This window comes from Mustela lutreola, chromosome 1, assembly GCF_030435805.1.
Source record: "Mustela lutreola isolate mMusLut2 chromosome 1, mMusLut2.pri, whole genome shotgun sequence".
In the NCBI taxonomy this organism is placed as follows: domain Eukaryota; kingdom Metazoa; phylum Chordata; class Mammalia; order Carnivora; family Mustelidae; genus Mustela; species Mustela lutreola.
Window position 1 is genome coordinate 105,725,709 of NC_081290.1, and position 12,991 is coordinate 105,738,699.

General features: G+C 36.7%; 1 protein-coding gene and 1 pseudogene across 3 annotated transcripts in view; one reads left to right on the top strand and one right to left on the bottom strand.

Moving 5' to 3' along the window:
* SLC9B1 (solute carrier family 9 member B1) overlaps positions 1-1,432 on the top strand; it is a 66,546-nt gene extending 65,114 nt beyond the window's left edge. For all 3 annotated transcript variants that reach the window (XM_059171868.1, XM_059171859.1, XM_059171850.1), the window contains one exon: positions 1,100-1,432. In XM_059171868.1, the coding sequence (XP_059027851.1) occupies positions 1,100-1,312 (213 nt within the window). In that variant the 3' untranslated portion in view covers positions 1,313-1,432. The remainder of the gene's footprint in view (positions 1-1,099) is intronic.
* Positions 1,433-4,224: 2,792 nt separating this feature from the next.
* Positions 4,225-5,370, bottom strand: LOC131824013 (polyadenylate-binding protein 1-like; annotated as a pseudogene).
* Between the last annotated feature and the right edge of the window lie 7,621 nt (positions 5,371-12,991).

Sequence of the window (12,991 nt, forward strand, 5' to 3'; positions counted from 1 at the left end):
CACATTGATTATTTTAAAAATATATCTTTCCTACCCTTGTCACCCACTCCACCATATATGAATGCACATATATTATTTTTAATTATGCATTTAATTTATATGATTTTAATTAATGACTAAATCTCCTCACCAGACTATCTGGGAAAGACAGGAACAGTATTTTCTTTCATTAATTTTCTCTTAGTACTTAATATACTGCCTGGCATGCAGGGGGTACACAATTAGTAAGCACAGCATACCTACAAGAATGAATAATGAATGATGAATGAATGAATGAATGAATGAATGAATAGGGAGATCTTATAGTTTTGCCCTCTGATTAAATGTTAGTTAGTCTGCTCCTACAAAGAGGTATTACTACTTATCGTTAGACTTTTTAACCTGGCAGTATAATGTCTTGATTTCTGGAGATTCTTTTTTCCACTGTTACTCCAAAACAGAAATTTGTGAGTTCTTGTACAACAAAATTCTTACTATGCCATGGTTGGTTTTCCAACCTGCTTTTGCAGGTTGATGGGACCAGCCTGAGTGTTTTGAATATCATGTTACTTACTTAAAACATTAGGCAAGTTACTTCCTAATCTGCCCTGTCCACTTTGTAGATTCCAAACCTCTTGCCAGTTTTACTGGACACACTGCCTCCCAAGTAGGAAGACAAGAACATAAGCAACAAAATCCTAGAGAACCATAAGAAACCCTAGTATTTTGTGTTGTCTTATTATATCCAAGAACTTTATCATCTGTGGTAAAGGCAAATAAGCAAAATCCTGCTTTAGCTAGAACTCCTGAGGTTCTGAGAGTAATGTGAGCACTCCAAAAAAAAGATATTTAAACAGGAGAAAGCTGAGATGATAAAAATATAAATCGACCCCAAAATGCATGCACAATGATTTGTCAATATTTCACTTTTCATCCAGATATATTTCCTAGGAAGAACATAGAATTGATGAGTAATTCCTAATAATTCCTCCGCACTTTAAGGCTTGTCTCTTTTCTGATGGCCTACTACTAGGTTTTGTTTATTTTAACAGGGCCATTAACTTTTGTCATATATTAGCTATTTAACACTTTTCTTTATCTTTTTACCCTCTAAATGCAGGCTGTATTAGGTCCTCTGGCTCTAGAAACAGCAAGAATCAGCGCACCCCACTTGGAACCATATTCGAAGGATGTGATGACAGTGGCATTTTTAGCCATCTTGATCACAGCTCCAAATGGAGCTCTAATTATTGGCATACTGGGACCCAAAGTACTTACACGCCATGATCCAAACAGCATCAGTATGGAACTGACAGAGATGGAACTTCATTAAAAAGTTTATGTGCCTTCTTCTTTTAATATATTATCTTACATGAGAGAAAAATTAAAACATACAAATATGTGGAGATTGTACATAGTACCAAGGATTTAATAAATATGTGGTTTCATTACAGAGCTTTCCTATAATTTTTTACTCCAAGGTTAATTTAATAAAACAATGTAAATAGAATGCCCAATAGTATTTATGTATTTCAAGAACAAAGTAAATCTGTAAATATTCTAGGAAAGTTTAAAGTAATCCATTAGGCTGAATCTACTGTCACATTACAAACTTGGTGTAATAAAAAATTAAATTAACCCAATGACAGAAAGATAAGATATTCTAAACCTCCATACAGGAGAAGTAGAACTCATCACCTGTTTAGTAATTTAGTTAAAAAGATCACCAGAAAAGGGGAAAAAATGCCAAGAATAAGTGGGTCAACAAAATGGATTTCGAATTCTGTTTTTTGTGACTATCTGAATGAATGGTATATTAAATAAAAGAACCAAAATTAGACTTATTTATTTCTTCAGTACCCTTAAAATGACAAGTTTAATAGTTTTTAAATGAAATATTATGTGAAGTATTTATTTATAGATTTAAAATTAAATCACAAATGGAAATAAACCATGATTTTTCAGTAAGTATAAAATGAGGAGTTAAAGTCAGCCTGCAGAAATGAAGGATTAATAGACTTGTCCATGTGAGATTTTCTTTTCCTCAGTAATATAGAATCTCCTTTCAATTCTAGCAGATTAAATCTGCTATGCTTATATAGAACCAATCACAAGGAAAATGCAATTTTCAGTTTATTTCAAGATTATTTTAAAGTTGGAAGGGTCAGGGGCGCCTGGGTGGCTCAGTGGGTTAAGCCTCTGCCTTTGGCTCATGATCTCAGGGTCCTGGGATCGAGCCCTGCATCGGGCTCTCCGCTCGGCGGGGAATCTGCTCCCACCCCACCCCCACCCCCCACCGCCTGCCTCTCTGCCTACTTGTGATCTTTCTCTCTGTCAAATAAATAAATAAAACCTTTAAAAAAAAAAAAAGTTGGAAGGGTCATGTAAAATTTTCTCAAATAGCCTTAGTGGATGGCTTCTTAACGTCATTCAGACTTCTTTGGCAAAAGCCAAATTCAGGAATTAAACATTACTTGGTTTCCTCTTCCCTCTTCCATGTAAGTAAAATACTAAAATAGCAAAGAATGTAAAATTTACACATAAATTTGCAAAGTGAAGCAACTATAATTTAAGGCAACCAAAACTATATATGTATATACTGGGACCTTTCACAAAATATAACACTAAAACTGTCAAAAGTTTACACACACACCTGGATAACTCTGGGAGGAGATAAAATCGCTGCTGTTCTAGAAGCATTTTCTTCTACATTCTTACAACTCAGCGTCAATACTATGCCTCATTTTCAACTATTTTAATTCTAGTACTAAAATTCTAAAAATTTAAAATTCTAAAAATTTAAAATTCTAAACTGCCCCAGTGTTTTGACTAATGTTTAAATCATGGGGGCATATCATTTTTTACTAATATGTAAATGAAAAAATATTTACATTCACAAGGTAGTATTTTACATTTACAAGAGAATTAAATTTTAAAATAGAAAATTGATCTTAATAAAAGATAAAGTTATAATAAATCATTTTCAGAATGAGGAAGTATGTTTTTTAATCAAGGGAAAAATTCTCATTTTTTGTGATTTATAGTTTTTTCTTAAGTATTAAATTTAATATTTATATGTTCATTAGACCAAAACACTCTACTTTTAAAAAGTAGTGTTGCAGGCATTCAAATACTTTGAATTTTTGATTTTCTATATAAAAAAAATTTTTTTAATTACCTTCATTAGGGGCACCTTCACCCCAATGTTCATAGCAGCAATGTCCACAACAACCAAACTGTGGAAGAAGCCACGATGTCCTTCAACAGATAAATGGATAAAGAAGATGTGGTTCATGTATACAACGGAATATCACTCAGCCTTCAGAAAAGATGACTACCCACCATTTACATCGACATGGATGGAACTGGAGGGGCTTATGCTAAGTGAAATAAGCAGAGAAAGACAATTATCCCATGGTTTCACTCATATGTGGAACAAAATAGTGGAGGACCACAGAGAAGGGAGGGAAAACTGAACAGGAAGAAATCAAAGACAGAGACAAACCATGAGATTCTGGACTCCGGGAAACAAACAGGGTTACAGAAGGGAAGGAGGTCAGGGGAGGGGGGAACTGGTGATGGATATTAAGGAGGGCACGTGTTGTGATGAGCACCGGGTGTTATACACAACTAATGAATCTTTGAGCACTACATCAAAAACTAATGATATACTGTATGCTAGCTAACTGAACATAAATTACCTTCATTAATGTCATTTTAAAATTACAAGCAGTAAAAAAATAAAATTACAAGCAGTTAACCATGTTTACAGTATTTAAGTGTCCGTAGTATTTAAACAAACACAAGAACATTGTTCCTTATAAATTTGTCAAGTATGTCTTTGTTTATTCACTAATATTTTTTCACTATTTAAGGAATTTTTATTAAATTACAATCCAAATTACATTTCCTTGCTCAGTTTTCAATTCTGTTACTTAAAACAAATGACATGCTGAGATATTCCACAGTAAAGATTTATAAAATCAGAGGAATGCTTTAAATTTTTGTACTTTGCTGAAAACTGTTTTTCCCAGGATCTATAAAACATTAGTTTTGGGACATCTGGGTGGCTCAGTTGGTTAAGCATCTGCCCTCGGCAGCGGTCATGATCTCAGGGTCCTGGGATTGAGCTCTGTGTCAGGCTCTCTGCTCAGCAGGGAGTCAAAGTCTCCCTCTATGCTCAACTCACTCTCTCAAATTTTTTTTAAAATCTTTTTTAAAAAGTTTTTATAGTACTAGTTGTGTGTGTGTGTTTAAATCAGGAAGTAATCCAGCATTATTGTTTGCTAGACCTGGCATTTGCTCAGTACATAAGCTTCAAAGTTTCTTTTCCTCTTTTGCATCTATTTTATATTTAGCAATTTTCCCCCATAATATGTAAGCTTTTAGTGTTTAGATATTTTTCTTTTGTGAAGCATGCATTTCTATTCATGGTCTGCAATCAATTTTAAACAATTGGAGCTCCAAGGACATAGTTAATTACTTCCTGGGCAGCCTTTTTTGCTTGGTGGGCTTGTAGTACACCAACACTTCAGCAACCTCAAATCAGAGAGACTCTGGAGCTTCAAGCCTGTGAAGGAAGAGGTTCTGAATTATCAGTCTCCAAAAACACATGGGTGATTTTGACCAGCAAAAGTAGGGTGCATGGCTCGAATAAAAGGAGTCATTCACACAAATTTGTTTTTGTACTTGAGGAGGAGCAGATGCTAACATGAAAGTAGTCACAGTCTCCTGACCTTGTACATTAACAGTAGGCTGCTGCATGGTAACCTGTGGCTTTACATTAAGACATTGTGGAGGATTACCAACTCCTACAGCATATTTATACTGTGGAAGAACACTGACGGCTGGAAGAGCTACCACAGCAGCTGCTGCAGTGGTGGACCCACTGTCTGTTGGGTTAGCAACATACTGTTGACATGACTCATGACGGTAGTCTAGGAGCAGCTGGTAGATAACACCAGGCATTATTTGGAATGGATGAGGTCTGGGACCCTGAACAGTCCAGCAAGGTCTTGGCCTTAGTCAAGCAATTTGGTGAGGAGGATAGTATGCAGCATGGGTCTGAGTCTACAGGATCCCTGCCAGGAAGTATCCTGAAGGACAAGTATACAGGTATTGTAGTTGTTTCCAGCTGGTGATTAAGTTTAATACTAGCTGTTATCACCAGAGCCAGAAGTCCCTTGTATTCTGTTTATGTCAACTTGGTATTTTTTTAAATATGCAGGGTGTTTTAGCCCAGGACGATTTACTTTTTGATTCTCAAATTGTCCCAAATATGGCCCTTGGGTACCCTTCACAGTTGATTCTGTACTCTTTGGACATGAAGCCATAGTGTTTGAATGCTTTCTTCCTTTCAGACATAACAAGCTGTCCCAGATTCATAAGCATTTTCCCTACTCCAGACCTGGAATCAGCTAGTCTCCAAAAGACTGGTATCTTTCTATGAAAATGAGTATGTTAAAACCAAAACCTGAAGGTTAGGAATGCTATTGCTGGAGAATCATTGTATCTGGATCTTGTCATAAACATTGCTAAAAAATACAAGTTTTAGAAATCAAAAAACACATCTTTTAAAATAAAAAGTACGGCTTTTACTATTACTATTATTGGTGATGTTAGAATATAATTCATAGCACAGGTTATATGTAGTCAAAATCCCTTCAGAGCCGATTAATGAGGAGAAAAAGTAAATATTATATGAAATAATGCAATCATGGGACATAAATTCTATAAGATAACTAAATATTTTAAGTTTCCTAAGTTATCATAGTCTGAATCATTTAAAAATAAACTATGAAAACATGAGATCAAGCTGCTATTTCTAATTCAAATGTAATATAGGGCTTTTGCCTTTATCTTTTTTCTCTTTCATTGAATATATTGGTTCTTAATATTATTAATGTAGTATTTATTAATTAGCTTTATAGTATTCAAAAATTTCAAAATAGCAATACCAATATTATTACTTATAATTACTGAATTAAGTTTAAGATATGTTGCAGTTTTTTCATCCTTAAGACTATATCTTACCAAAGATGTCCACCAAAAGTACTAAATTCTAAAGCTCCTTGAAATTATATATATAACTACATATATATAGTATATAATATATATACCTGGATATACAGTTAGATTTATTTCTTTCTATTTGCTTTCAGTTCTAAGAATTGGTTTTAAACAAGATTTATGTATAATTTTGTATACATAAAACATTTATATAGTTTAAAAGTCAAAACTATAAGAAAAGCTCTATTTGGAAACTCTTGCTTCTTTTCCTGTCCCTTAATAACTCTAGCCCACTTTCTTTTTCTTTTATTTAATTTCTATTTTCTGCTCTTTTTTATATTTAAATAAAGATAAGCAAATAGATATTTTATTGTTGAAAATTATCCCCTTCTATTTGCACAAATGGAACATATTATGTGTATTTTTCTGACCCATGTGAGTCCATAGAAACTGTCCTTGTCTCTGTTTCCCACTGAACATTACTATATTGTGGCCGTGTCCCATTAGTTTGAGCAGTCCTCTGCCGAGGAATGCTTTTCAGTCTTTTGATGTTAGAAATGATCCCACAATGAATGAACACGTGTTTATATTTTGTGTGTGTTTATATGAGTGCGTATGTGTGCATGTGTGTGTTCCTGGGCAGAGTCTTTTCGAGGTCACACCAAGAGCATATATATTTTCAAACTTTGGGATTCTTCCAGTCTGATAAATGAGAGATAGTATTGCAGTGAAATTTTACGTTTCTTTAACTATGAGTGAGTGGGCATCTTTTTCATTGGTTTAAAGATCATTTGCCTTTTTTTCTGTGAAATATCTGTTCATGTCCTTTGTGATTTGGAGTATTTCTCTTTTCTATTTTAAAAAGCTCTTTACAGGGGCGCCTGTGTGGCTCAGTGAGTTAAAAGCCTCTGCCTTCAGCTCAGGTCATGGTCCCAGGGTCCTGGGATCTAGTCCCGCATCAGGCTCTCTGCTCAGCAGGGAGCCTGCTTCCTCCTCTCTCTCTCTGCCTGTCTCTCTGCCTACTTGTGATCTCTGTCTGTCAAATAAATAAATAAAATCTTAAAAAAAAAATAAAAAGATCTTTACATAAAAAAGAACAGTCAATTGTCTGTGATATAAATTACAAATATTTTCTTCAGTCTTTTGATATTGCTAGTTGTGCTTCTTTTGTTAAGCAGAGAGTTTTCTGTTCATATAGTTGAATATATGAATCTTTTCCTTTAGGATACTAGATACTGATTCATGGTTAGAAAGGAATTCGTTCATTTTTCCTTTAGCACTTGTATAGTTTTATTTCTCACTGTTACTTCTCTAATGCATTAGATTTTATTCTGTTATTTGATGTGAGGTATGGATTCTATGTTCTATTTTGCCAAATGGTTATCCAGTTATCTGATCCTAGATCAGTTTCATAAAGCTGCTGAAACAAAGTACCACAAACTTGGTAGTTTAAAACAATAGAAATTTATTTTCTCATAGTTCTGGAGACTAGGAAGTCCAAAATCATGGTGTCAGCAGAGCCATGTCCCCTCCAAAGCTTCCACGGGAGGACAGAGACTTCCTTGCCTCTTCCAGCTGGTGGTAGTTCCAGGCGTTCTCTGCCTTGGCAATGTATCACTCCAGTCTCTGCCTCTGTCTTTACGTGGCTTTCTCCCAGTGTGTCTTCATCATCTTCCCTTTGTGAATGTCTGGTTCTGTGTCCAAATTTCCCCTTCTTAGGATGTTAGTCATATTGGATTAGGGCTCAGCCTACGCTGGTATGGCTTCACCCTAATTTAAATAATTACATCTGCAATGACGCTGTTTCCAACTAATTCTGATGTTTTGAGGATTAGGACTTCAACATATCTTCTACATATTAGGACTTGAACACAATTCAACATGTAATAAATAAATAAATAAATTCAGCCTATATTTATTAAAATAACTATCCTTTTCCCCTCTGTGATTCAAGATGTCTTCTGTATTGTATATTAAATTTCTATATGTACTTGAGTCTATTTCTGGAGTTTTATTTTATTCCACTGATATATCTAGTCACCTATTAAAGCCAAAATATTTTTCTTAAATATTTATCTTTGAGAGAGAGTGAGAGGAGGAGCAAAGGGAGAGGGAGAGAATTTCAAACAGACTCCGCACTGAGCATAAAGCCCAGTGATACGGGGCTCAATCCCTCTACCTTGAGATCAAGACCTGAGCTGAAATCAAGAGTTGGACGCCTAACCAACTGAGCCATCCACGTGCTCCAGAATATTTTACTTTTAGTAGCTTTATGTTATGTTTTAATATCTGGTAGAGCTAGCTACCCTCAATGCTCCTTTTCCCCTAGGACTTTCCTTGCTTATTTATTTTTCTCATGAACTTTTAAGATGAACTGTTTAAATACAGAACATAATTCTTGCATATCACTCTGTCTGCATCTTGAGAACAGTAATGTGTGGTAAAGTATCCAATCCAACATCCACTGCACAAAGAGAGACACAGAAGGAGGATGTGGATCAGGAAACATAAATGCTTTTCATAAAAGAACTGAATAGACTATGTTTAAGTGACTTTCATTTGTTTAAGGGAAGGAATGACTGCTGTATTTAATATCCTTGCTACTACATTAATTCACATGGTACATTATACCCCCATGATGAGAGTATTCTTAAGGTTCTATTATTTTTTAATAAAGACAGTATTTTTGTTGTACTTGTTCATAGGAGTTATTGTCTGTTGGAATGTACACAAAATTACTTCATGGTGGCGTGCCTGGGTGGCTCAGTTGATTAAGTATCTATCTTCAGCTCAGGTTATGATCCTAGTTTCCTGGGATTGAGTCCCACATTGGGCTCCCTGCTCAGTGGGGAGCCTGCTTCTCCTCACCCTCTGCCCCTCCCCCCCAACTCATGTTCTCTCCCTCTCAAATAAATAAATGAAATCTTTTTTAAAATATTAAAATCTTTTTAAAAATATTTTTTCTTTCACTGACAACATATTACTTATTTTTTTTATTATGTTAGTCACCATACAGTATATCATTAGTTTTTGATGTAGTGCTCCATGATTCATTGTTTGCGTGTAACACTTAGTGCTCCATGCAATATGTGCCCTCCTTAATAGCCATCACCAGGTTCACTAATCCCCCCAACTCTCCTCCCCTCTAAAACCCTGTTTGTTTCTCTGGGTCCACAGTTTCTCATGGTTTTTCTACCCCTCTGATTTCCCCCCCTTCATTTTCCCCTTCCTTCTCCTAATATCCTCCACGCTATTCCTTATGTTCCACAAATAATTGAAGTCAGATGATAATTGACTTTCTCTGCTTGATTTATTTCACTTAGCATAATCTCCTCCAGTTCTGTCCATGTTGATTCAAAAGCTGGGTATTCATCCTTTCTGATGGCTGAGTAATATTCCATTGTATATATGAACCAATCTTTATCCATTCATCTGTTGAAGGGCATCTCTGCTCTTTTCGCAGTTTGGCTATTGTGGACATTGCTTCTATGAACATTGGGATACAGATGGCCCTTCTTTCCACTACATCTGTATCTTTGGAGTAAATACCTACTAGTACAGTTGCTGGATTGTAGGGTAGTTCTATTTTTAACTTTTTGAGGAAATTCTGTACTGTTTTCCAAAGTGGCTGTACCAACTTGCCTTCCTACCAACAGTGTAAGAGGGCTCCCCTTTCTCCACAACCTCTCCAACATCGTTTCCTGCCTTGTCAATTTCTGCCATTCTAACTGGTGTAAGGTGGTATCTCAATGTGGTTTTTGATTTGAGTCTCCCTGATGGTTAGTGGTAATGAACATATTACTTAAAATATTGTTATCAATAGTTCATATCAATTCCAATGAAGTAAGTATTGGGTGCATACTACCCCCATGGAGGTAGTGTAATTTGGGCTACATAGTTCCTTTTGTCTAAGGCAACTCTTGAGGAAGGTCTTGCTTGTGGTCTCTCAACAGACGACACTCAAAGCAGGCAAGGGAATGAATGTCTCAGTCCTGAAAGAGGGATATTGGCTACACATCACCACCCTTTGTGCCATTTAGATCTTTGGATCTATTGCTCCATATAGATCCAAATTTCACTCCCATCTAGGAAAATCTCCTCCAGAATTCTTTTCTTTTGCTGAGAAATTTATGAAAGGAACATTAATGGAATGAACTATAGGTCCTTACCTCTGCAGCTGGTCTTACACCCTCACCTGCCTCCTCTGCTATCCACATGCTATCTACTCCACATTTCTCTTATCCTCAGCTCACACTTCTGCTGGTCTCTGTCACTTCTCTGGCAGGGTGACCCAGATCATCATCCCTGAGTACACTTAGCCTAGGTCGTCATTCCTCCTCTACTGAACACAGAATGCAATGCTCAGCTATGGTACTGCACTTGTCTACATAAATTGTGCCATCAAAACTGAACAAAAGATTACCAGTGGATCACTTGGAAGGTGCCAAAGACATTCCTCTCTCCTTCCATTTTGTAACAACATTGAGAGAGAGAAGCAGCAAAATTTCCCAAGTGGTCACTGTGAACAATGGTAAATCTCCCACTCTTTCTTCTACCCTTGATCCTCTGTCTGCCAGAGATATGGGACCATATAATGGTCATTGATCTAAAGTGTATGCTGGTGCCCCATCCTTGTAGCTTCAAAAAACTTCTAAAGATCTTTCTTTCTTTCTTTCTTTCTTTCTTTCTTTCTTTCTTTCTTTCTTTCTTTCTAAAGCTTTTTCTATTGCTCTATCAGTTTGGCAGGTTCTGGTTGTAATGATTTCATAATTTTTGCTGGATCACTGATTCACATTGTCATGTGTCCATTGCTGCAACCACTGTACTATAAAGTGTCTTCCTTGGTCCAATGCAATGATGACCAGGATTCCATGTTTGTGGATCAACATTCTGTGAGCCCTTGGATAATGGTACCGTTTGAGGTCTTAGGAGTAGGAAAGTAAGCCCATATTCAGAATAAATCTCAGTTCCAGTCAAGACGAATTGCTCTCTTTCCTAAATGGGAGGGATTCAATGTATTCAATTTGCCACTGTGTGACTATTTGGTCTTCCTGATGGATGGTACCATACTGAGCCTTCAGTGTTGTTCTCTGTTACTGGCAGTTTGGACATTCAGCAGCAGCGGTAGCTATATCAGCCTTGGTCAGAAGGAACTTCTGCTGTTTGGGCTTCTTTATAGTTTCCATCCCTGCCACTACATTTATGCACAATTGTGCCAGTACTTAGGTGGCCAATAGAAGAAGCTGGCTGATGTTAATTGGCTGAATCATTTTGTTGCCTTGGTTATTGGTAGATACCCTCTGTAAGAGTTAATATGTGATACAAAGATCTTCATATCTTGTCTATTTCCATAGTTTCATCCATATGCCTCTTTCCCAGATTTCTTTGTCTTCAATTTTACAAGCTTTCTCCTTCCAACCCCTGACCTATCAGCCAAGCCATTTGGCTATGAATATATGAGTATATTCTTACTTTCGGCCACCTCTCCATACATGCAAAATGAATGACAAGGTACAAAGTCCAAAGTTTAACTACTGGCAAGATGTTAATTTTTGCTCTTTCCAGAGCTAAAGTAGGCAGCCATACAATTTTGGCTTTCATCCATATCCTGAGCTAAACTTTTGATAAACCAAGTTTAACCTTTTTCCTCTCTAAGCAATATGGGAATACCTACACAACTATAGTTGCGAGCTGAGGTAGAGAAACTAGTGAAATAATTTTTGATGCGCCACCTGCTCACACTGTTTACTTGTGCCTTGTACTATTTCTCATGCCCATGCTACTTCCATCCTGTGATGGGTTACTACGAGACCTTATGACTCAGTAGGCCTAACAAAACCAAGCTCATGATGAGAGGTTCTAGTCGCAAGGTCACTCAATACCCATTGCCAGGTGAACCCAGTATTATTAAGGTGTAGAATTATACTATACAATATGACATATAATTTCCAGCAGATAACACGGCCTTGCTAGAGAACCCCAGAGAACTATGTCTTGATTCCTCCTATTGCAGTTTGCTGTACACTCTACATGGTGTCTTTCCCACTGCATGTATCTCTAATGCCAGAGTCTGCTGGATTGTACGGCCAAGTGGTAGGGCCGCTTGTACTGTGGCTTGGACCTGCTGCAGAGCCCTTTCCTACTCTAAGCTCCTGTCAAAGCTGGCAGCCTTCTGTGTCCCTCAGCAAATGTGTCAGAGCAGTATCCCTAAGTGTGGACTATGCTACCGCCAGAACCCAAAGATGCCCATGAGACATGGTGGGAATACAAGATGCAATAGTTTATACTTTATTTTAAACCTACCACATAGCACTGGAACACTGGACCCTTAAAATCTCTAATGTGGTAGGTCCCTTAATCCTCAAAGGGTTTTCTCATACTCTGAGGGATGTGCCTGTCCCACATGTCCAATATACTTGCAACTTCTTATTTACCCAGTCTGTTTTAACTGGTCCCTATAATGAAAAAATGTGACATTCTACAGAATATCCAGAAGTCCGGGTCTCTTTGGACTGTATTATGACAGAGGGTAGAAAAGCTAACATAGACTTTGGACAAGCCTATAAACATATATTGTCCTTTCATGAATGTGAATTGCTTCTAGTAAATGTCCCTTAAAGTACTGCTTCAGGTGTAGTGTACAGCTATTGGTCTATAATCTTTTAATCTTTATCCAATTTAAAATATGTTCTAAATTTAGTACAATTACTTAGTTCCATAAATTATTTAGATTTGTGCTTTTAATTTCTAAAATTTACGTATCTCTTTTGGATCACTTATTTATCTATTTATTTATTTTTAAATTTATAAGACAGAGAGGAGGGGCAGAGGGAGAGGGAGAAGCAGACTCCCTGCTGAGCAGACAGCCTGATGCGGGGCTCCATCCCAGGACCCTGGTGATCATGACCTGAGCCGAAGGCAGACATGTAACCAATGGAGCCACCCAGGCACCCCTGGATAAGCTTTTGTTATTTATTTCTAATACTAGTGCTTTGTGTCTATA